The 25,052-nt window shown below is 45.1% G+C and overlaps 1 protein-coding gene across 1 annotated transcript in view; it reads right to left on the minus strand.

Annotated features, from left to right (window-relative positions):
- Window positions 1-25,052, minus strand: part of LOC108934151 (teneurin-2-like) — a 272,656-nt gene that overhangs the window by 56,934 nt on the left and 190,670 nt on the right. Inside the window, exon 5 of the mRNA XM_029250894.1 lies at window positions 4,543-4,774. Within this exon, the coding sequence (XP_029106727.1) occupies window positions 4,543-4,774 (232 nt within the window). The remainder of the gene's footprint in view (window positions 1-4,542; window positions 4,775-25,052) is intronic.

The raw sequence follows: 25,052 nt of genomic DNA on the forward strand, positions 1-25,052 counted from the left end.
GCTCCTCGTCGAGCTCTCCATACTGATGTGTCGTCGTGCATCGCTTCCATCGTTTCGTCCGCTCCCCGTAATCCTGCCTTGAGATTCTCAGCGCCGCGACACGGAAACGGGGTAAAACGGATCCTCGTGCGCAGCGCAGTCTTTTGCGTGAGGGCGGCAGTTCGCGGCACATTTTTACTCCGCACTCCTCCTTGGCCGTCACGTTATCATATAATTAAAAGCCTGTCTTGAGAGACAGTTGAGAGTGTAATCTATGTCCACTTTGAGCTGAAAAAAAAGGGTGCATTTTGAGCTTACCGTGGTGTGGGCATCAGGGTATTGGCTGCATACAATAGCTCTTTCTCTCTTCCCACAATGCCGCCTCGACCTTTTCTTTTCTTCCACATTTAATTTCGGAACTTTCCAGCAGGTATTGACCGCTAAAAGACGGCAATCAATCTGCTGGCTGAGTAAGAGCTCCGAGGCGAGCGTTCTCTAACAGGGCTGCAGGGAAAGGGCCGCCCCCACCCCCACCCCGCCAGACGTCCGGTCTGTCAGCCAGGCGGCCCGGAGAACCGGGCACGGGTTCAACACACCTCACCAGGTAATCCACTTTATTAAGGGAAAATGAATGAGATGTTGCCAGCGAGCATAAAAAAAATAAATAAAAATAAGCAAGTAATTCCCATGATAAGGAGCCTTCTGTTTTCATCGGCCGCTCTCTGGAGGGAAATATGCAGAGAGCCGGTCCATTCCTGGACCCGCATCAAGAGCCCCGACTGCATCCTAAACAGCATTTGCACTGAGAGAGCGACGATACTCGACCGACTTTCCTCACACACGGTCACTACCAGTACAGTACCGCGGCACGGTACCCCAGTCTTGTTCTAACAGCTGCAACTGGCAAGCAGTCCACTCTTACGGAAAATAAATATATTAAAAAGAAAAATTGAAATAGATATCATATATACATAAAACATAATTTGCTGTTTACTGAAATATGTTCTCTTTTGTACGGGATACAGTCACATGTCTCTGCTTATATGTCACTGATGGATGATACACATTATTATTATTATTATTATTATTATTATTATTTTTCATAAAATATTTCCATAATCAGTGTATAATGTTTTCTCAGAGGGCAGCACTGGTGAGGTGGTGCACGTCATGGAAATGGGTGGGAAGCAACTTTTGGGAAGCACCGAGATTAAACAAGTTCATAACTCAAACGTGTCGTCGAACATTTCCATGTAAAGCACTTTGCAAACAGCTTGGGGCCACGAGGAAGAACGCTGGATGTGACACAGGTCACGAACTGTGACAAAGACCCGTTTCCCGGAATTGTGTTCGCTGCCATATGGCGCTGCAGCTGACTTCACTGAAATTGTGCTGGAAGTTCCATGTCAGAGGGGGGTGCGGCGGTGTAGCGGGTCGGACCGAGTCGGACCGAGTGGGTCTAGGGTTCGAGTCCCGCTCGGGGTGCCTCGTGACGGACCGACGTCCCGTCCTGGGTGCGTCCCCTTCCCCTCCAGCCTTGTGCCCCGTGTTGCCGCCTTAGGCTCCAGCTCCCCGCGACCCCGTATGGGACAAGCAGTTCAGACAATGTCTTCCATGTCAGCTCTAGGACCTTAGAGTGTAAGTCATCGTAACAGCGCGGTAAAATCATGTACGATGTCTTACTCCTATTTACTATGATCATTTACATTCCGTTACTTGTGAAACGGAATGAGTGCTAGTGTAACACAGATTATCTGAAATGAACATGGAAAAGTATGAATGGAAATAAATTAAATATCAAAATATGGGATTCTGAAATTACATGGGCAGCACGGTGGCACAGCGAGTAGCACTGCTGTCTCGCAGCACCTCCATGGTATGAGAGGACGTGGGTTCGACCCCCGCTTAGTCTGTGTGGAGTTTACATGTTCTCCCCATGTCTGCTCGGGTTTCCTCCAGGTGCTCTGGTTTCTTCCCACACTCCAAAGACATGCTGTTCAGGTTCCCCCATAGTGTGTGAGTGACAGAGAGAGAGTGTGTGTGTGTTCCACTGATGTATGGATGAGTGACCCAGTGTAAGTGTTGTATCTAGCAGTGTAAGTCACTGTGGTGAACAAGGTGTGTGGCCTGATAACACTACATAGAGTTCATTGGAAGTCCCTTTGAAAAAAAGTGTCCGCTACATAAATAAATGTAGATATGATGAGATCAATGAGACCCTCTTTGGCACTAATGTCGATTTTACTCTAAAGCTTTAGTAGCAATTTGTAGCTTTAGAGCAGTTCTAATACTTAAAGCGCATATAACAAGACAGTTTGACAGCATAGTGATGAGCGCTGCTATATTTGGATGCAAAAGTTGCAGGTTTGAATCCCACCTCCAGCTATAGTACCCTTGAGCAAGGTACTTACGCTAAATTACTGCAGTAAAATTACCCAGCCGTATAAATGGGTAAATAATTGTAAGTAGCATAACATTGTGAGTCGCTTTGGAGAAAATTGTCAGATAAATGTAAGAAACCCAGATTACATGATGTTTAGGGGCTCTCAGCACACACACACACGCGCACACACACACACACACGATATTCCCTCTTCTGTTGCTTGGACTCAGCAGCTATGTGCCAAACAGTGACAGCAGAGACACAAAAGCCTTTCCCTCATCCCTGCAGAGCACAGCCATCGACCATCCGGCGGCGAGGTGATAAATGCGTCCCCGAGCAGCCGATCCGAGGGCAGGAAGAAGACGCCAACGAAGGGGTCAGGTGTCAAGTAGCTTATCAAAAAGCAAATGACGTGGCGTCACTCAGAGCAGCCTGATGGGCGCTATTTCGGAGAGGGAAGATTTACACCGCAACAAGCCGGATTCAGGCCGTAAATCCCACGGGTGTCGCCGAGCTTCGGAAATGCGGGAACGTCCCTTAACCGCGCGGCGACGCTGGTCCGTGAAACAGTTTATTAACACGTACGTGGGGCTCGGGATCTCTCTCGCTGTTCTTTCTTCATTACCATCGTCAAAGAGTAACTTTGTCACCGAGGTCACCTGAACGAGCGAGGGGTTACGTGGAAAAAGACAAATGGCAGAAACGCCGATGCACCACAACCAGTCTGAACCGGTCCGAGGAGCACGGAGACTGCCGGATCGGCGGCGGGGCAATTCGCACTGTATTTAGCGTCCCTGGAATTCCCTCGTGGTTCAGGCAGATCCGGCAAGACTAAGTGTTCGTACATCACGGATCTTCCCGGTTTGCGACGCCACCTGCACGTCTGCCGCACATCCAGCGATCGGACGCGTTTTTTTTTCCGGGACACGACGTCTGGGATGATGGTCGCAAGCTGCAAAACCTCATTTTATTCATATTATTATGGCAATTAAAAGCGTTTACGCTCGACGGAGCCGAGCGCGGGAACGTCGGCGTCATCCTGGCTTTCTCCGCGCTTGGATCTTGACCAAACGAAACAAAGCTCGTGAGCCAACGCTCGCTTAGCCGTTTTGAGGAGCACAGCTGGCTGCTTTTCCATCCTCCACCTCCTCCTCTCGGTGTTTCCATCTCCACTACTGGCAACACAGCTGGGCCTCTTATTTGGGCTCCTCCTGTTTATACAGTAGTGGATTGTGGGCTTTTCAGGGAAGGAGGGAAAAAGAGCGAAGCCAAACCCACGCAATCCCGCGCTCCCGCTCTTCCCTCGGACACGAGCGCCGTCTTTCCCTTTCTCTCGCCTTTTCGCTGGAAATTCTTAAGACGACGTCACGGCTGAGAAAACGGTAATGAATTGTAATATAACGTAAACCGTTATGAAGGTTAGCAAAAATGGCAGGAGCTGTCAGTCAGTAAAAGCACTGATTTAATGTGACACGGACCAACCCTTCCGACCAACGTTGGCGCGGTCGTCCGTGAGGTCCGACGGCGCACCGGCGTTTCGACAGCCCCGCCCGCTGTCCCGGTGAATAAAACATTTCAGCGGCGGTTTGTGGTCTCGTGCATGAATTGTGCATGCCGTACATTAAGAATGCGACGAGGAAACGGGAGGTGTGTGGGGGTGGAACCCGGCAGGAGCCTCAAAATCAGACTCGCCAAGAAATGGGGCGTCTTAGAGGGAAATCGACAAGGGCAGTCTTTCACACATTCTGAAGAGCAGCACATGGCATCAGTTTACACGCTACACGTTTCGGTCCGGATGTGCGTGCGAGCAAGCGCTATCGGCATGAACACAAGTGTTTTCTTCCTAGGGAAGTCACAGTGTTACGTGTCTTACAATTATTTACACAGCTGGGTAATTTCACGGGAGCAACTTAGGGTAAGTACCTTCCTCAAAGGTACTGCAGGCGGGATTTAAACCTACAACCTTCAGGTCCAAAGGCAGCAGCTCTAAGTGCTACGCTACCAGCTGCCTCAATTTTAGTGGTTCAGTAGATTTTCAGTTTTGCTGCATGTGTGTATACACTATAGTCAGATATGTTTAGGTAAGATTACACTATTACTGCATCTTTTTACACTGTCTTACATGTTTCCTTACATAAGTTCTATTCTCTGTGTGTGTGTGTGTATGCAAGTAAACCCACCTGGTTTCCAGTGGCACGCTGCTGTTGAGGGCCCAGCTGTCTTGGAGCTGCACTGACTCAGGTGTGGTGGGACCATCAGGGGGGGGAGGGACAGGTGCGTGGCTCCGTCGACCACTTAGGGAGTTGCGCCTCAGCGAGTTGCCAGTGGCGTTGTGGTGCGAAAGGGCCTGGTGGTTGTGGGAGGGAGGCAGTGGTGGGCGCAGGCTTGGCTGGTTGTGGTGGTTGGCAGGACCTGGAAGAACACGAGGGGGCAGACAGGAATTATTATTATTATAATAATTATTGTTATTATTATTGATAGTTTTACAGCCAGTTGTACCTCACTTTAAAGAAGTGTATGCTACAAGAATAAATGTAAAAAGTAAAATGTGGTAATAATAATAATAATAATAATAATAATAATAATAATAATAATATTTATTCATTTTACTGATTCTTGTCTCCAAAGAGACCTTGAATGTGAGGCTTGATTTCTTAGCTGCTTACAGTGATTTACGCATTTACAGCTGGGCAGTTTTCACCGGAGCCCTTCAAATCCGGGAGATTTTGAAGCCGACGGCTCAAACCGCTATAACACTGGGTGCCCCATTTAATCACACGGCCTGCACTTAGCAGGGCTCGGAACTTGTTCGGACAAATGGAGCGCGGTGCGGCCCGAACAACGCGGTCCAAACCAAACATCGCGCATTTTCCCCTGGCTCCTGTAGGTGTTTCTCCTCGTTGCTGTGTAGAAAGCTGACAATACAAGAAAGCATCTACTGACAAAACAAAAGGTTCGCAGAAAAAGCTTCTAGTGACAGCGGGTATTTGCGATTGCCATAATAAACGGCCTAAAAAGCGCAGGCGTATACAGAAGTGGCATTCAGCTCCACCGTACCGCAGTATTAACAAAAATACCACGCACGGCGGCCTTGCCAGTATTCTTGATCAGACAGCATTGATAATATAATTGCGCCGAGCGACTGTTTCAGGCTTCTCTAGCACCACAACACGCATGATATGTGGACCCCCGAACTGTCTCTGAGTACGACATGACTCTGCCACCACCAGGCAGCAGCAAAACAGCTTGTTTTTCTCCAAAACGACTCAGATCTGAGCACATCTGCATCTCCGCCGCAGCTGGAACTGATCCAGGCGTACAACCGATCCTAAGTGATTTGAACTAAAACGGTTGTGGGTTCCAGTTTCAGGAGGGGCCGCTCGGCCTGAATTGTTCCGGAAAATATCCAAATGGGTGAACTGAAGAAGCAGCGAGGGCAAAACTGTACAAAACCGTGTGCTAAGCAAATAAATAATGTAATAACAAAAATCAATTTCCCCGAAACTGGAAAGCGAAACAGAGCACTTTTCCCTCTGAAAATGCAGCTCATGATTCCGTCAAGAAGAATGATGGATAAGGAAGATTTCTGACCCCGAATATAGACTGGAATACAGAAGAGACGTGGCCCTCCTTCTCCGCCAAGAGAAGCTCACACTCCTGCTCTGGTTCACCAGTAAAAAAAAAAAAATCACAAAACAAAGTTTTTATCAGACTTGCTACAAATTTCTGTGTCGTGCTCAAATTGTTGAGATGGACACACCACCAAGTGAACGCGGAGCAGCGAACGTGGGAGGATCTTCCTTGTACCTGCGCGCGCGCGCACACACACACACTTTTTAACTCAACCTCACTGGTGCATGCAAGCACGTGTGTGTGTGTCCCTCGTACACTGGTGGAAACGAACACGTGCACCAAGGCATACTGTAACTGCAGAAACAGCAACACATGCAGAGAAACACTTTCTCTCACACACACACACACACAGGGAGCACAGAGCCCTGTCATCGTGGACGGGGAATACTGATGAGGAAGAACAAAGAGGTGCTCATTCTCCATTCCCCACTCAAACAGCCTTCCCTCCTCACCGCCAAGCTGAGCCCAGGGGTTGGGGGTGGGGGGTGAAATATGTGCAAGATTTTCCGTTTCAAGGCCTCAAATATTTTTACGGTGTCGCTGCTGGTGGTTACTGTACACCGCACATCCACCGACCCCCACTGCGGCTTTTCTCGTGGCCATTCGCTCGCTTCCCTCCGCGGCGTCGATGGAACCAAACCGACTGGAGAAAAAAAGAGGACGAGCCGCTCCTGAGCAACCCCCCCGACCCCTCCGAGTCATAAATTAAAAGTAAACGTGCGCAAACCTCATTACCAAGTTCTTCTGAATAATTAAGAGTCAGAATCCCAGAAATCAGGGGAAAAAAAAAAAAAAACAGTTACGTCACATCGTCTTCGTAATTTCTTGCATCTTTACAATGCTTTGCGTTGCAAGAGGTTACTTTCTTTGCACGTTCTTCACACACACAAACGCACACATGCACACGCTCGCTGGCAGTATGACGTTTAAATCGATTCTACTTTGTTAGCCGACACTTGTTTCGCTGCATTAAATGTGATTCCTCTTTGTGTTTCCAAGCACTGGCAGAAAAATGTTTCCATCACTTCATCCGTTCACTTTTCAAATATTGAGTAACTATTGAACACGAGGCTTCACATGACGACGACATTGATTAAAAGCTCATTAATAAATGACATGTGTTCTTTTAATGTAAAAAGGAGTAATTATGAGGAGAAGAGACTGAAAAACTGTTCTGCTGCTCTGCTCAAAGAGGATGTCAATCACATTAAAAACGATACAAATATATATCGCTATACAGGACTTACGCACTTCATCTACTAACTTCCACATAATATTTCTGCGTTGAGTTCTGTATTCCTTCCTATTTATTGATAGGAAATAAATTAGCAAATTAGTCCCGTTCTGAATTTTGAATAATTTACTTGAGCATATTACTCTGCTTAACTGGTTCATTTTCAAAGCATAAGCAATGTCCAGTTAAGTATAAGTGAATGTTTAATTATACATATTTTACTGTATGCACTTCTGTTCATTTTTTAAAACATTCTACTACTGAAGCTTTTTAAAACTAGATGCTGATTTCTCTTTTAATTTGATTTTGATTCCTTGTAAAAAAGCACAATTACTACCTTTGCACTAATTAATAAAGCAGAAAAAAATTCAAACGTTGATGATACAGATTTTCAAGGCCAAGATTTTGTCGAGGTTATTTAATCTCAGCGTTTTATAATTTTGCAATGTTTTTAGAATGCATATGTGTACACACACACACACGTTGGGTTCTGAACCTTTCGATGAGAACTGCAGGGAAAACATCACTCGCTATTGTAATTAAAATTATCGAAAGCACATTTAATGCATAGATGTGTTTCATTGTTTGCCCTCCTTCAGCATAATTCTTTGTATCTCCCTCTGTGAAAAGGAGCATTAACCCTGGTGTTTCATGCTAACATGTGAGTAATGTGTGCTGTAATACTGCAAAGCTCACATGAAACAGTCTCGCGTAAACAAAAAAAAAAAAAAAGAGAGAAAAAAGTAATCTCAAAGAAGACGGGCATGAAAGACGCCGGTCCCATACGCTGGGCCGTGTAATTGGCTGTGCCGAACTCGATCGGGATGTGAAATCGGCGCAGAATAAAGGCCAAACTTCCAAAAGATGGGCTGCGAGAGACGAGCACTGGGAACTCGGCGGGAATCCGGGCGCCACGGCAAAGCGGGACAAGCGGATTATACCTCTGACATGTTCGTCAGATGTCCCGCCACACCAACACTTTACGCCGCGCCGGCATTATGGGTAACGCGACGCGACGACCCCACCGCGGCTGCGGTCGAGAGGCCGGGGGCCCCCTTGTGCTCTTCGTCGCGAGCTGCCGCCGGGGAAATGAAAGTGACAGCCATGGCCGTCCGGGGGTCCCCGCCGCTAAATGGGCTTACGAAAGCAAACGCTTCGAAACAGCCTCGCCCCGACAAAGAGCGGCTACGCCGGGACGCGCTCTCGAACCCGCGGAACGGCCCGCTAGGGTCCTGCTTCGTGTCCCGAGAGACCGGCTAAGGCAACGTAGGGCGCGGCACCTGGTTAACACGGAGAGCGCCGGACTCCGGCGAGATGCGAGCAGGACGGGGAAAGTGGCCCTAACGCACAGATTAGAGGCGGTCGCCGCGCTCCTGCGGACCGAACCACACAATGACTTCGACACAAAGGTCTCTGCTCCGCGGTGCGCCCACCCCCCCGTTGCGTCTTCAAAGGGACAAGCTTGTCAACCTCCCAAAAGCCAGCTTCGCGGGAGCAAAAAGTTTAATATTGTTAGCAGACCGTTTTATTGGTCGCCGCAGGTCGCCTGGTTCCATCCGGCCGACTGGGGGGGGGTCGTCTGAGGCTGCGGGCGATGTGTCGCACTGAGCTTGGAATTCGGGGACGCGTGGAGCAAAGCACCTGGTCTGCGTTCCTGACGCTGAGCTCAGAGGGCCTCCGAAAGATCAGTTTTACCCGTCCGGTGCCTTCCCGTCGCACAGACACCTCCCCCGCCAAGAAACACACTGCGCCTTAAGGTGCGAACACACACCGAGGCTACGCACACAGACAAGCAGAGTCCCGCAAGGCGCATCGAAGGGGGAGGACCTTGACGCACGCAAAGACACAAACACACCTGCGCCGACGCAAACTGACGCGCGTCGCTGTGAGCGTACACACCTGCACGCACGGGCAGAGATGCGAGACTCGAGCACACACACGCAGAAAGAGAGGGACATGGACACACACACACAGCAAGAACTCGGAGGGAAATGAAAACTGTGCACATGGATGCATCCATGGATGCTTGCGCATGTGCACAGTTTTCATTTCTCTCCGAGTTCTTGCTGTGGGTGTGTGCGTGTGTGTGTGCGTGTGTGTGTGCGCGTGTGTGTGCGTGTGTGCGCGTGTGTGGGTGTGTGTCTGAAGTCCCATTTCCTCTGAACATTTCACTGGATGCGAGGGGAAAAAAGGCATGAAAAAGTGTGGGAAAAACAGCTCCAGAACGTCTAACACGACAACGAGTGATCGAGAAATGGTGTTTAATACACTTATTTAATTTATTCAGCCAAATAAAGTAATGAAGATAATCGGGCTTCTATAAACAGAAACGGCACAGAAACGGGGAAGTGTGACGGCGTGTGTCGGTGTTCTTTTATCCCAATCTTCTCACATTCTTACCAATTTATACAGCATATATATGTCTTTTTTAAAGTCATCCACAAAAGAGAAAAAGGAAAACATTAAAGTTATTAGTAAATGTTTCTTCCCTCCAATATGTCTTATCATGGGTGAGCAGAAGAGACTAAGAGCCATGTGAAGGAGCGCAGCGCTGCCATCGTCTTATCTCAGAGGAGCAACGTGCCGACAGCATCGCCACGAAACGGGCTCCTCTCCTCTTTCCTTTGAGCAAAAACGTTCTTTTAATGGGTGCAAATTAAAATTTCATATTCCTCAGCAATGACCTCTCCTGTGACATCTCAGGTCACGTGACCTTTCTGGGCTGCGAGTGAGTCAACAACAATAACCAGTATTTTTGTTCGGCCGTCAATTGTTATTTATTGGTTGCTGAGTGAAGTTGTTGCTTAAATTGACATGAGTATAAAAAGTCTATTTACTGTCTTCAAATGGCCTTTGCATACAGTACCTGTCTGCACACACACACACACAAACAAAACTCTGCAGTCACTTCTCCATCCTCAATAAATAGTATTAGGTATATTATGATACTGTAATGTTGGAACTTCCATCTGCTGAATAGCAGAAAAAATGAACAAAATATTTTTCAACCACACATTTCACATTCATTGTATTTTGCTAAAGATCCCGAGAATAAATACTTTTTTTCCATTCCGAGTAGAAAGCTGATATTTATCTAAGAGATGACAGATAAAAAGATAGAAACAATACATTTCTGGGACAGATAAAAACAATCTGTTCTGTATTTACCTTCTATGTCCAGCTGTACGATTTACAGATCTAGTTGTGTGAACAAAATCACATCCAGAAAAAACTGATTATTTTCTTTTGCCATCATTAGAAATGTTAAAGGAAGATTTAAATATTTTTTTCCGACAATATAATGTGAATACATAATAATTCTCCATTATAAACCATTTCCAAATAAAATATGTTTAGCGAAAAAATATAGCAGTAAAACAAAACTGACAAAATAAAAAGAACAAAAAAAAATAAAATAGATGATGGTGAAAATGCAAAAAAAAAAAAAAAATCTGAATGGAGCAGAAACACAGAGCATTTTTCCACAAAAATTTACAGTAGTTGCCAAAAAATTGAGGTAGCACTGCCAACTGCCAACTGTATTTAAGTGAAAATTAAGAGAAAGCCATTAAATGTCAAAAAAATGATGTTTTTGTGCCCAATATATCTTCCATTAAGATAGAGAGTACATAATTACATTATTGTATGAAAGTTAGAGGAAATCTACTATTTCACTTTACAATCTAGTTATTTCATGTAATTATTCTAAATCCAATCATTTCACTTCAAAAATGAACAAGGTTAACCGAAACGACTGTATTAGCGCTCTTGATAAAAACACCACAATAAATACCGCAAAAAATTGTTTTCCTTTTACAAAATATCTTCGTGTTCCTTTTGAGAAAGCAAAACTCAGATATTTAACACTTGAATATTTGTCAATGTGTAACAACAATACGAACAAAAACCCTGTAGAGCCTCAATGTCTCTCCATACCTTGCTAGCATTTCAATATTTTCAGCACTTTATGTACGCAATGGAAAGTGCGTTTTTTTCCCTCTTTTGCCTTCTTTCATTTGGAAAGAGCAAAACGAGCTCAGCACAGCATGCCTCGTTTTATTTGAACAACAAAGCGTCAACAAGAATTTCTCGCGCGACGCCAAAGAGCTCGTGCAGATTTTCGAAACCCGGATTTTAATTCCGCAAACCGTCGAACGGAGAATAGAAAAATGAGCAGAAAAACACAGAGAATGATTCGGAGTGGAAGAATAAAAGGTTTTTAAACAGGTTCGCCCTGGAAATACCGCAGAAGCCAGACTGCATTATTAGTTTATTATTACATGGAAATACTGAACGTAAATTTGAAGGACACATACGCTTTCCTTTCATAGTGTAAAGGGCCCTGTGATTTGCACGTGGTTCTAACGGCAGAAGATGTGTTAAAATGATGGGTGGGGGCACAGCGGCGGTACAGCGCTCCGCACGCAGCGCGGTCGACGCGCACGTCCGGCCCGGGTGCCGCTGGTACGCAACTGCGCCTACAAACACGCTTCTGCGGCACGAGCGATGAAACGATGAAACCCCCCCGCCTGCACGCCCGCCCGCCCGCCCGCCATAAAGCATCGCGGGTGACACCGTTAACAAAGCAGCGGTCCGTGGAGCCGGGGATGAATCCCCGAAACCTCCGAGAGAGGCGGGCGCCTCAACGGCGCGCGTTTTTCACGTTGGAGAAGAGCGCCGTAACTAGGCCACGGGACGTCAATCACGGCAACGCGACAAGCTCCGCTGCATTATTTATACGTTTGTCCACTAGGGTACAAATGCCCAGCAAGTCAAGATTACTGTGAATTATTCATGTACTGATAGAGGTATGTCGGACCTTTACCGTCGCCCCTAAATCATCAATAAACAACCCGTCTCGTAGAGGGATGCAGTCCGGCGGAGCCCGACACCTAAACGTACCGGTTTCTTTTGTCCCCTTGTTCTGTACGGACGGTATTAAAAGTCACGACTTCGCAGCCTGCTGGGTTGAGTGCTTTTAGTTACATTCATTCATTTAGCTGACGCTTTTCTCCAAAGCAACTTACAATTATTAACCCATTTATGCAGCAGGGTCATTTTACTGCAGCAATTTAGGGTAAGTACTTTGATCAAGGCTACTACAGCTGGAGGTGAGGCTCAACCCTGCAACCTTTGGGTCCAAAGGCAGTAGCTCCAAGCACTACGCTACCAGCTGTACTACATGTAGGACCTCCACCTCACACCAGGCTGGCTCCCCCCACCCCCCCAAAAAACAAGAGAACTGGAGGAGGGGCTAAGGGAGGACAAGCAATTGTCGGAGCGGAGATAGGACAAAGGGCGGATGACTTAGAGCTTGAGACACTGGGCTCGGGTCAGCCGGATACCTGCAGCGGTACGGCGACGAATGGAGAGGAACGGGGCCGGTGCGGTGGGGGCCGAACCCAGCGCGCACTCCGCGACGTGCGGTCGCGCCTTTTTCCAACGCACGCGGAAGACGAGACGTGCCGGAACGGTTGCCGCTTGAGCGCGCTCCGGGTTGGCGTCGGACCAGGCCCCGCATCCGCCCCCGGGGTGTCGCGACACGCCGATCTGAGGAATTCCGATCCGGGGGGACCCCCGGACGACGCCTCCCCGAAGGCTCCGATTCGAATCCTCCGCAAAGCGCCGCTTCGCCCCGGAAACGTGAAGCGGCGCACGGGCGACGCAAATCGCGGAAGCCATTGCCCTCAAAAAGTGATGCTCGGCGGGAGGAGGAACGGAGAAAAAAAGCGCGACGTTTCTTCCAGAGCCCCGCATGAGTAAACCCATTTATCGATAAATCTGCAAGTCACTGCAAGTACGGGGGGCTGGTTGGGGGAAGAAAGACCTGCACTTCATGCCAAACTGGATCAAGAGAATCTCTCCACCATAATCCTCTCTTTAAAGAAGCAGCAGTTGTGAGATAGCTGGAGGACACCTCAGTTCTGAGAGCTGCTACACTTGGTTCCCTTGATCTTTTCTCTTTGGAGATTTACTTAAATGCAGGACGGGGACAGACTGGAGGAAGATGCACACAGTAAAATACAATATAGCCCATATATAGGTTATACAGTATATATAGGTTATATATAGTCTCATTTTGTATATATTATACATATATAGGCTGATTTTAAAAATATATATAATTTGATAGATTTAGTATAGATTGTATAGTCTATATATGTATATACAGGCTGATATACTGTATTTTGAAAATATGCAGTCACGCATATAGATTATAAATATAAATATATATAGACTGTATAGTCTGATTATATGTGTATGCACATATATATATAGAACGAGAGAGAGAACGAGAAAGAGAAATCTGAAAACATAAAGGACACGACTTCTATGCTTGTATATTTTCACCTTTGTAGAGAGAAGGAAAAGTGACACTGGTTCTTGGATGTACATTTACAGAACACGCAAACACTCTTGCTACTAGTGAACCCCGTTGAATTGTGTCAGTGTGAGGTTAGCGACCGAGGACCGCGACAACTTCTGGAACCTTCCTTGGCAAGAATTCATAATGCGCAAAAACGGGAAGAATAGCAAATCGCGACATAAATAATTAAGCAACCCCGCTAAGAGCTCGGCTCTTTCGAGGAGGACGCAGCTCACGGAAAGTTCTGGAAAGACTGACGCATGCCCGACGAGCTGCTGCCAGAGACGGCCTCCCTCCCCGGGACTTCCAAGGAGCAATCCGCTTGAGGAGAGGTGAACTGTTTGAAGACCTGGGCCTGGATTAGTCCAGCATGACCGAGTCACAAGTAATGTGTGCCAGTGAGAGACACACACACACACACACACACACACACACACACACGAGCGTAGTAAACGGCACGGTGAAAGGCCAGGGTGGTGCAGTAATGAGGCGGAAAGTAGGATGGGGAGCTCGAGCTTCTCTGCCAACTCTCACTGGCTGCCCTTTGAGTGGCACAATATGTTACCAAAACAGTAACTCGACATACTGGGAAAAGACAATAGAATAAAAACATAAAATGTTTTGGGAACTTATAACACACAGGCCGGCTTTTATAGACATAATTAACGCTGCATTTTTCTACGTAAATATTTACAGTTATAGAGAGCCTGCCAACTGAAAACAGCAGCACTTATTGCAACAGACATGTATTAATAATATCCATCCATCCATCCATCCATCCATCCATCCATCCATTACCAATCTGCTCTACTGCAGAGCTGCGGAGTATTAATAACGCTATGTTTTTAATAATTAAATTTGCAAGAAGTTCTAAGATGCCACAAGATGTGTCTGGGATACGAGAAGGTCTTCATACGAGTTCCTTAAATAATGCTGGCACCCAGGGCGCTGCAGAGTCGGGACTATGGAGGTACAAGGCGTAGCTCACCACGTACCTGCCGTTCCCCTCACTGCTCCGCAAATGTTGCTCGTATTTATTTTCCACCCTGGGATAGAAAGCAAAAATGACTAATGCCTGCATGCATCTACTCTGCTCCAGCTAAACTGCCTTTTATGCTAATTACACATATTCACGACGATTAGGAATTAAAAACAACGGGTGTTTGTCATGTGCTGCATTTTGTACTATGAAATATGAATTAATAAGTGAATATATAAATTTTATTAAATGAACAAATAAGCCACTTTTACTTCAGCTAATGAGGAGGTGATTCAGCAAATAATGAAAAAAAAAAACATATTTATGGAAAAGGTCTCTCTCTGTCACTCTACTCATACATACACACACACACACACACACACACACACACACCTTCCCCTCCTGGCTGTGAAAGGTTTCTGATGTTGAAAAAGCACATCTATGCACATTTCTGGCTGCAACCCAGCAACATTCATTACGACAAAGGCTCTCTTGTTTATGTGCGCATTATTTCAGCGGTATGGCTGGTGAGGCTGAATATGAGTCACTGGGCAGATAAACGATACAGAATAATTATTTTTCATAATTTGGTTTGAATAATTACACAATTAACTCAACTGAATTTGGCTAGATTTTAATTTTAAAGCAGTTATCTACTCATCTTAATAGGTGCCCAATTATGATTTTATACTATGTATATTTTATTATATAACATACAGTTACATGGGAGTACAATAATTTTATCAATATATAAATTTACAGACAATATCTAAATATATGAAAACAGCAGTTTTTGCTGATTTTATGAGTGATTAGCACTGCGGTGTTAATGTTAGTTACCAAACAATCAAATCACATGGACACGCAGAAGTGTGTCCACGGGACCGCCTTTAGCTAGCTGGGGCCGTAATTTATGAGCACTGTAGCATGTTCTCTCCATTAAATTAATTAATGCCATAACCCTCACACAATTTTTCAAAATATGTAATGAATTTGAATAACTACCGCAATAAAAACTCTAACCTTTCATTGCCCCTTGATATTTAAGAAAAAAATGACCAGTCCTTCCAGATGTTGCCAGAGGTCTGGAATTTGCGTTATGGTGCATTTTCCTGCTTGTTTGCAGAAGGATCATAAGGAGCATTATTTCATAATCAGTATAAGAAAAACTTTAGTTAAAATGAAGCTGGGGTGGTGAGAAGGCCCAGGTCGCTGCTACCGTAGGAATTGATCAAAATTAATTAAATATTCAAAATAAAAATGAAGCAAAAGTGAGTGGAGTAAAGCATAAATCTGAAAAAAACTGATATACATTTATATTGTCATTCAAGCTTCTTGTGGCTAATTAACAAATAATATTTTAATAACATGACATTTTCTTTTCTAGCAAAATAATAACCCTAAAATAACACACGAAACTCTTAATATAATGATCAAACTGCATTTCTGAACAAAGACTTTGAGAGACAAAGTTCCGCTGAGCTGAAAAGACTGCAACTTAGAGACACGACACGGATCCAGATGCAGCTAAAAATCCGTGATTAGGAAACGGGACCAAAAGTTCACAAAAAGGCCAAGTTTTAATTGCACGCTGTATTTTGGAGCACAATTTACTCCTAATGAATTACACATATTTAACGCTACATGTTTAGAGGTGATGATCCCTCCTGTTACCTCCAGAAATAATTCACATCAACTAATTATGCCACTCAGGAAATTAACTATTTTATACTAAATTGCAAAAACGCCAGTAATGTCGACTTAAAAATTACCGTTCCAAAACCATGTTAAGAAAATGCATTTTAAATGACTGCAAATAAAAACGTTAAAGGTAGCTTTAAAATTAAGAATTAAAATTTGATGAGAAATGATCTTTTATATAACGTTATCTAAAGTCCTATATCCATACAAACACTGTACATAAGCAATAAAGCTGGCAATTTACCACAAAAATTCTGCTAATTTTTTATTTATTTACTAATGTATTGCCGTCGAGAATGTTTGTAACTTAAGTTTATTCTTTATTAGATGTAGTCTAATTTTTTTTTTTAATTAAAAAAAGGAAAATAATAATTATAATTGTTAGTGGTGTTTCTGAGACAGTTCTTTCACCGCACTGCTTTTTTGGGGGATTTCGGAGACTCACTTTAGCACACAAAAGTCCGGTTCAAAAGACACCAGTTCAAAAGGAACATGTGACAAACATGCAAATCCGTGTCAATCCGTCCCAAGAACCCAGAGTTCTGCATAGAGAAGCACGCCTGTCACACACGGTCACTGTCCATATGACTACAAAGGAGTGGAGAAAAACCGAAATGTTGGAAAATTATCTGCTCTGCGATAGGAAAAGGTGAATGAACATTTATAAAACTACAGGGGAAGCAATATCCATTAAAATATAACATATTACACTAATGATTATGTTTTTTCCCTGGACATTAGCTCAGTTTTTTTCAACGACTTCAATCCAAGGTGCATCCAAGCACCGCAGAAAATGGTATGGATTTCAAAATAAACATGCAAGATTAATAACGGACGTGGAGACACTTTAATTTCCATTTTAATTTCAATGGTTTCTTTGGCGTTCTTTTTCTGGAGCAATTACAGTGTCCATGTTGAAGCTGGAGACGGTTTTACTGTGCGGTTACTCTGTCTATGATTGATGTCGCTCTACCAAACAGTAAACCAATTACAACTGTGATGTGAAGTCATTTTAAAAGGGTCATAATCATGTTGCTTGCCAGCTTGGAACCATGATTAGCTCTAATAAAGATTTATAGAAGATTAAAGGAGCAGTTAATGGCATCAACAATAGATTGTATTCCAACAAAAATTCTATTATCTGATTATTTCAATCAGATTCTCTTTTACTAAATATAACTTCCATTTACTGAGGTACAGACGACCCAACTTAAGCAAAGGCTCCTCAACCGACGCCTTCATCGTTGCGTTTCGTTCTACATTCCCAAGGTCGATGCAGTTGACCTCAGTAATGAAATGCTTTGAAATCTGTGGTTTCAATGACAACCTACTGCACCTCACCCGAAACTCACGTCCACGGATGTATTTTCACCCGTACTGGGGAATCTGAGTGGCCCTGAGTGTGTGCGTACGTGTGAATGTGTGTGTTACATTGATTCGCTGTATGAAAGGTGGAATGACTGTAGGTACTCTACTTGCTTAGTACGTACAGCATTGCAAAACGGGACAAAAATAGTCAACGAAACATTTGTTTCCGGGACAGCTGGTAGTGTAGTGCTTAGAGCTGCTGCCTTTGGAGCCAAAGGTTGCAAGTTTGAATGCTGCCTCCAGCTGTTGTACCCTTGAGCAAAGTACTTATCCTGATTTGCTTCAGTAAGAAAAATTATCCAGCTGTATAAATAGGGAGGGGAGTGCGGTGGCGGAGCGGGTTTGGCTGGGTCCTGCTCTCTGGCACGTCTGGGGTTCGAGTCCTGCTTGGGGTGTCCTACGATGGACTGGAGTCCCGTCCTGGGTGTGTCCCCTCCAGCCTTGCGCCTTGTGATGCTGGGTTAGGCTCTGGCTTGTTGCGACCCCACTCAGGACAAGTGGTTTCAGACTCTGCGTGTGTGTATGAATAGGTGAGTAACTGTAGGTAGATTAACACCCTAAGGTACTTTGGAGAAAGCATCAGATAATTGAATAAATGTAAATTACACACACACACTGATTGAAACCACTTGTCCCAAGCAGGGTCACAGTGAGCCAGAGCCTAACTCGGCAACACAGGGCATGGGGGGGAGGGGACGCACCCCGGACAGGACACCAGTCCACCGCAGGGCACCCCAAGTAGGACTCGAACCCCAGAGCCACCAGAGAGCAAGCCCGAGCCAAACCCGCTGCACCACCGGACCCCTTAAGTGTAAATTAGTCAATAACAATTGTCCATCACTTCAGTAAGAAGAGAATGAAGACTCACATCAGTGCTTAGCATCTACAGGCCTTCTGTTGTGAGCACCAGGATAAAGGAGCCGACGAAAGGAACGCAGAATAACTGCAAAGGCCCTCTAAGCAACGCCAGCAAACGACAAATAAGTGGGCCATAAACATTTCACATCATGCTGCAAAACAGGCCCAAAACATTTATATTCTATATTCACTTACATTTTTCTGGAACAGCATCACCTAGAAGTAACATTAAAAAAAAAGTCATTACACAAAACCTTCCCCAGTTTTATAGCAAAAGCATATAATATTATTTTGTTGCTTAGCAAAGACTTTTATTGAAGGAGCTGTAGCTGTAGTATTCATTTTGTCCTTGGCTGGATCCTCCGAGCAGTTTGGGTAAAACACCTGACTCAACAAATAGCATGGGGGACGTGAATTTACAAAAAGTCAGCACAAAATTATTTAGAATCTGACGAAAATTTCATCATTTACCGTAGTTTTAGACAAAAAAAAAAAAAAAAATCTGAACATTACATATAAAGCTATGTAGTTTTTTTATGTAAATCATTTAAAACGATAAGTGTTACACACATTTCAGGAAAGATCATAAAAACTACGTGCCAGGAAAATGGAAAACCTTTTTAAAAATATCCCTAGGAACCAGTTTTTCAGTTATGTACCTATCTGTGTTGGTAAAATGTCACTTGAGTCTTATTTTTCCAAGTGAAATGATTGCTTCAGCTTACAATAGTTCACCATAGTCGTCCCTTAGTGCTCCTTTGCTCCCTGTAGTTTAGTTTTCATGAAAACAACAGCAAAAGACGGTAAAACATTGTTTGCACCAGATAGCTATGCACAAAAAAAATAGATTTTTTTAAATCTTTTATTCTAAATCACCAAAAAACCCCTTTTATAAATAAAAAATATCTAGAAACATTATAAACACAATGATATAATAAATATTATTTTTTGTAAATAAAAAAATAGTTTCATACCCTTTTAGACAAATAATTACTACATATTAATACAGAATTTCAAAATTACTTTAAACTGACATTACGAATTTCATTTTTAACGAGTTTGATTTCAAGGACATACATTATGTTAATTTGCTAATGTTAATACTGTTACTATAATTTCCCCAGGCAAAAAATTAACATTTATTATTAAAATGTGATCATACATAATAAAAAACAACACATTCAGAGTTATAATAAATAATGACAGTGGGGCAGCAGGTAGGGCAGTAGTTAGAGCTGCTGTCCTGCACTCAATGGACCAGGTTTGAATCCCACCTCCTACCGTAGTACTTAAATTACAGAGTAAAGATTAAACAGCTGTATAAAGGAGTAAATAATTGTATCTAAACAACGTAAGTCATTCTGGAGAAAACTGTCTGCTAAATGAATAAATATTGTTTAAGTGATAAAAGAAACACTTTGATTTAATGGAGTTTTATGTTATAAAAAGTAGAACTCAGGCAAATGAAAACAAAGTATTTTTGAAAGGTGCAAAACTTAAAAAAATGCGACAAATAAAGTCCGAAAACAGCTCATGAGGCACAAGAGGACGTTGCAGTTTCTCCTTTGTTACGAACAATCAGTCCAAACGGGACACAAGTGACACACAAGACCGCCTCTGGTCAAACCCCCGCACTTCTCCAGCAATTCACGATCGGACAAATAGCGCTCGTCCGACGGATGCGGGTTCACGACCCAGAGACACATCCCCACAAAAACAGAGGCGACAATGCAGATGCGTGACAGCGGTGCACAAACTCACTCACACACCTCTAGTATCTCTGTGGGATGGAGCACCTACTGAGGTATGGAGACCGTACCGGGGGGGGGGGGGGTGGGAGCAGTACAGCGTCCCCACAGGAGACTGTTGAGGGTTCGGAACCAATGGATGTGAGAGAGAGAGAGAGAGAGAGAGAGAGAGAGAGCACGAGTGGGCCGGTTGCTGAGGGCTCTTACCCGTTGAGGGCGACTGGGCAAAGGGGGTACAAGCCTGCAACAGATAGGAGTTGGGGGAGAACTCGTCGTCGGCGTGAGCCTCCAGCGTGGGGCGCGAGGAGCTGCTGTTGAGCAGGGGCACCTGGCACTCCCTGACGGCCGGGGGCGCGGGCTGGTGGGGGCCGGGGGGCGGAGGAGGGGCAGGCGGGAGAAGGCCGGACGCGGGAGCGGGTGGGAGGGGGCCACCTGGGAGGGGCGGACAGACAGAGGGGAGGGGGGGAAGCGCACGTTACAAGCTGAGGACAGGAGGCTGCAAAGGGAAACGTGCAAACACGCACGGCTCGGACACACACCCACAGGTACGCACACGCTCTCCCGTTGAGCGACAACGCGAGAAACACACGGTCGAGAGGCTCGATGTCCGCAGGGTCGAAGGAGGGGAAAAACGGTCCCGAACGCCGCGAGACGCTTACACACACGTCACACTCTTTGGTGACTGTCATCGACTGTGTTGCTGAGGCCAGAAAGCAGCTGAAACCGAAAGAGAAGTGAACCTTATGCCGCCAGCTGACAACATCCTTGCAGCTACAATATACTGAACTCCTTATTTATGAAACAGATTGATTGGAGGAAATTTTTGGATGATCCCCAATAAATATTGTATGACTAATAACGTTAAAGGGGTTTCATGCAAATGACTACTTATCCACCGAAGTCCCTTGTTGCGCAAAGACTGAAGACGAATATCGACGATCAATGTCCTTTTTGCGAAAGCTGCCCTGAAACCATTGAACGTTTACTTTGGTTGTGTCCCCTGGTAAAAACTCTGGGTTGAACTGGAATCTTATATTAAAGAAGAGGAAAACATTGATACTGATTTAAAAAAAAAACAGATGTGACAAACTTTAATTACATTGAAAATAACAGAAGAAAATTTGCTATTGACTCAATTCTCACAGTGGTACATGACTATATATGCAAAATGAAACGGTCAGGGAAGAGTCCAACCTTTAAGTTATATGTAAAAGCCTATTTTCAAGTAATTTTGAAAATATAAAAGTATGAAAGCGAGGTGGACTGTATCCCTCTTTACTGTTTAATCTCCTTTCATAATGTGTGTTTGTGTTGTAATATGTACCACTGATGGTGTCCTTTTCTTTTTTCGACACGGCTGTGCAGCGCTATTTGTGCTCTTGTTTGTATCGTGTTCTGTGTTACTGTTACTTGCTGCTTCAACGAAAGGAAGAAAAAAAAACGTGTGTAGAGTAGAAGTAGGTCAGAAAAGGTGGATGCTAGACTAGACAGGGTAAATGGAGCCATAAAGAGGGACAGAAGGGCTGTGGAGTTGCGGTGAGAGAAAATGCCCCTCTCTTGTCCCTTTGAGTGACGAATGTCACTTTTTCTGGAACAAAGCGCTGCTGAATAATAATGAGAGAAAAGTGACGTATGATGCGGTAAAAGGATCGCTCCGGGTCAAGGGTGCGTACAAGCCAAAGCTTTCAGTGTGTCGGAGACCCTTCCGTGCGGGGAGAGGTCAGCTGACAGCCCCCTCTGTGGCCGAGGGCTGATTGTCAGTGGGGGGGGGGGGGGGGGGCACCACGTTCTAAAAGTCACTTTAATTCACAAATGAGAACACAGTTACTCTGGGCCCTTTCCTCCTCTTACACTTCTTCTACTGCATCAATGGCAGAGTCCTGCGGTTGTCTTGACTTTCCATCGTCCCTCTTTTCCACAACAACCAGAACTCCCTCGGCACAGAGCATCAAAGCTGAAAGAAGCTCCTAGAAGCTTTGACCGCAAGGTAAAAGGGGGGCTTTTTCCACCGTGTCGCAATGTATGACCCAAGTAGTCAAACTGCATCCAGACCTACTCTTCTCGCTCTCTCACTTCTGTTAACCGCCTGTCCTTCTCGGGGTCCCCGTGGTCTGGAGCCCATCCCGAAATCCGAGGACACCAGGCTGGGGGCGAGGGGGGAGTACATGATGATCCAGGTTTGTAGCTGCTGCTAGCAGGAATGAATGAGAAGAAGCCTCTCGCTGCTCGGCCTGGGACCGACTACAGTGCTGCAGTCACACCTGTAGCCGCCGATGTTCTGTGGAGCTGCACGAGCACAAATGTGTTTAATGGTGTGAAACGTACCGTGTTCTCAGGTCCAAAGGAGGCCGGCGCGCGCGCACGCGCGCACTCCCCCGCCACTCAACACTCGACACGCCGGTGGCGAGAGAGCGGCCCCGGCATTTCTCCCCGCCCACGCGCACGCGGGAGCGACCGCGAGCGCGGGCACGCGCAGAGAGTGACGGGAGGGGGTTCTCGCCGCGGCGGGCGGGGCTCCTCTCGTGGGGGTCCCACGCCGCTCGTCCTGCTGCTCTCGCAGCCCGATCTCCCCGGGAAACGCAGAGCGCGCGCGTCCAGCGCTCGAGCCGCTAGGCAGTACAAAGAGAGACGGAAGATCAAAGCGCTCGGACGGAGCCCGAAAGTGTCGAAGTTCCGGTCACCGCTCCGTACTACTACTAGTTACCGACACAGCGAGTGACTCGTCCCTCACGGCGCCCGAGTTCGGAACTGCGTCCCAATTATCACTTGCAAACGGTTCCGAGTGGAGCGCTGTCTGAACTGACTGGACTGCTGGTCCCGCTGCGCGCCGTCAGTCCCGAGTCCGGTTCGGCTTCGGGTTCGGGTTCGGGTTCGACGGGGTAGCGGCGCAGACCGGGAGTAGTGACGCTCTCTGGTGGTGTCAGCTGGGGGGGCGCGACGAACGGAACCGGGAGCCCAGCTCGTTCGCGGCGACCTCGCTGAAGACTGAACTCCAGAATGAATCGGTGGCCCGAAGCGAAGAATTTGTTCAGAAAAAAATGTTAAAAATCTTGACATGTTCAAAAATGATCAAACTTTGATTTTTCAAAACCGTAATAACACACCTGTAGTGTAACATTGTTTTGCACCTGTTACAGTGTAAGATTGTTAAAAAAAAAAAAAATGCCGCAGACTGAAAGTGACACTTTCTGCATGTTAGAAAAGTGCTTTATTTTTTTTAACACATAAAAAACCCGCCTTTACCTTTTCGAGCCGAAAACAACGTTTTACCACCTCTAGTGCGGCTCAAGTAACTTGTGCGTCACGAGACACAACTGCGCTGCTTTTCCAATAGAAACTGAGAGCGGATGAAAGCAGATCATTTGCATTCTTTACCTCACTATTACAATGTGAAAAAATAAAGTGCAACAATACATTTAAATGTGTTAAAATATTTTACAGTTCATCTTTCATAATATTTAATCATATCTATCGCAAGAAAAAATAAGTTAAAAAGAAAATAATTTCAAGCTAAACGGACATATATTTTTGAATTTATTACCTCAACGTCCATACATGCTTTAAATACAAAATTTCTTATTTTTCCAATAAAATGAGTTTACCAATCATTTAACAGATATTCTAAGATGGAATAATTAAAAATAGTAAAATAAAAAATAATGGAGCTCTACCATTAATACTGTACTTTTTAAAGTTTAACGTTGAATTAAGTGTAAAGTGAATGTAGGTTGAAAGGATACATGTAGGACAATCACACACAAAAATAGCAAAACATAGACAAGGTCTGTTTTCACTGCTCCATTATTATGACCAGGATTTAAAAGTTTTTTTTTTTTAATTAAAAAAGGGGTTTTGATTTTATAAAAATATATCCTGGAAAAACAAAATATAATAAACACACTGTAAGGGGACTTCATTTAACACAGTGACTCATACAAGGAATCTGTTGTGTGCTTCCAATTAGCACTGTGTATCTGTGTGTGTGTGTGTGTGTGTGTGTGTGTGTGTGATTTCTCCTGGAGCCTTCAGTATATGTCTGATCATAATGATCATTCTTATTATTCTGTCACTCAAGTGACAGTTTAATTTATAAACAGCAAAATGTTTTACAGAAACAATTAATGACAAGTGTCTTGCTCGTGGGTCCTCGAGGGACGTGAAAAAGCTACGCTGAGGTCCCAAGTCCGTGCCCTCAATCTGCTCGACTCACTGAGGTGTTGTTTTTAAAGGCCGCCTTGTCCTTCTCCTCAGTGACTGTGTGGAAAACTCAACTAATCAAATAATGAAATAAAATCTCACTTGATACAGTCTGGGAACCTCCATGTGGGCTTTTTTTGGCTAGTGATGTGAAGGACACCGTCATTACTCTTAAACGATCACTCTTATTGTTTGCCGTTACGTAAAACTCTGCAGATCATCCTGCCCTTTGGTTCGATTTAAGCTGCCGATTTAAGCGGCTTTTCTCGTGAACACTGAGAAGTGTCCCTGCAGGGATGGTCCGAGTGATCTGTAAAAACCGCGACCAGAGACGCGCCACCGTAGGGCGCCGGCCCAGTCCCCTGATCTACTGGTCGTGTTTGCAGCCCAGCTGCATCATCATAGGGGTTTGGATGGCGGGGCCTGTCCAGGCGCTGCTATGAAACAAATGCGGAATCAAAGAGAATACAGGAGTGCGCACACGCACACACACACACACTGTCTGAAACTGCTTAACCCCAGTTGGGAGGGGGTTTCGTGGTGAACTGCAGCCTAACCCGGCAACACAGGGCACAAGGCTGGAGGGGGAGGGGATACACCCAGGA

Source organism: Scleropages formosus, chromosome 4 (genome assembly GCF_900964775.1).
Source record: "Scleropages formosus chromosome 4, fSclFor1.1, whole genome shotgun sequence".
NCBI classification, from domain to species: Eukaryota; Metazoa; Chordata; class Actinopteri; order Osteoglossiformes; family Osteoglossidae; genus Scleropages; species Scleropages formosus.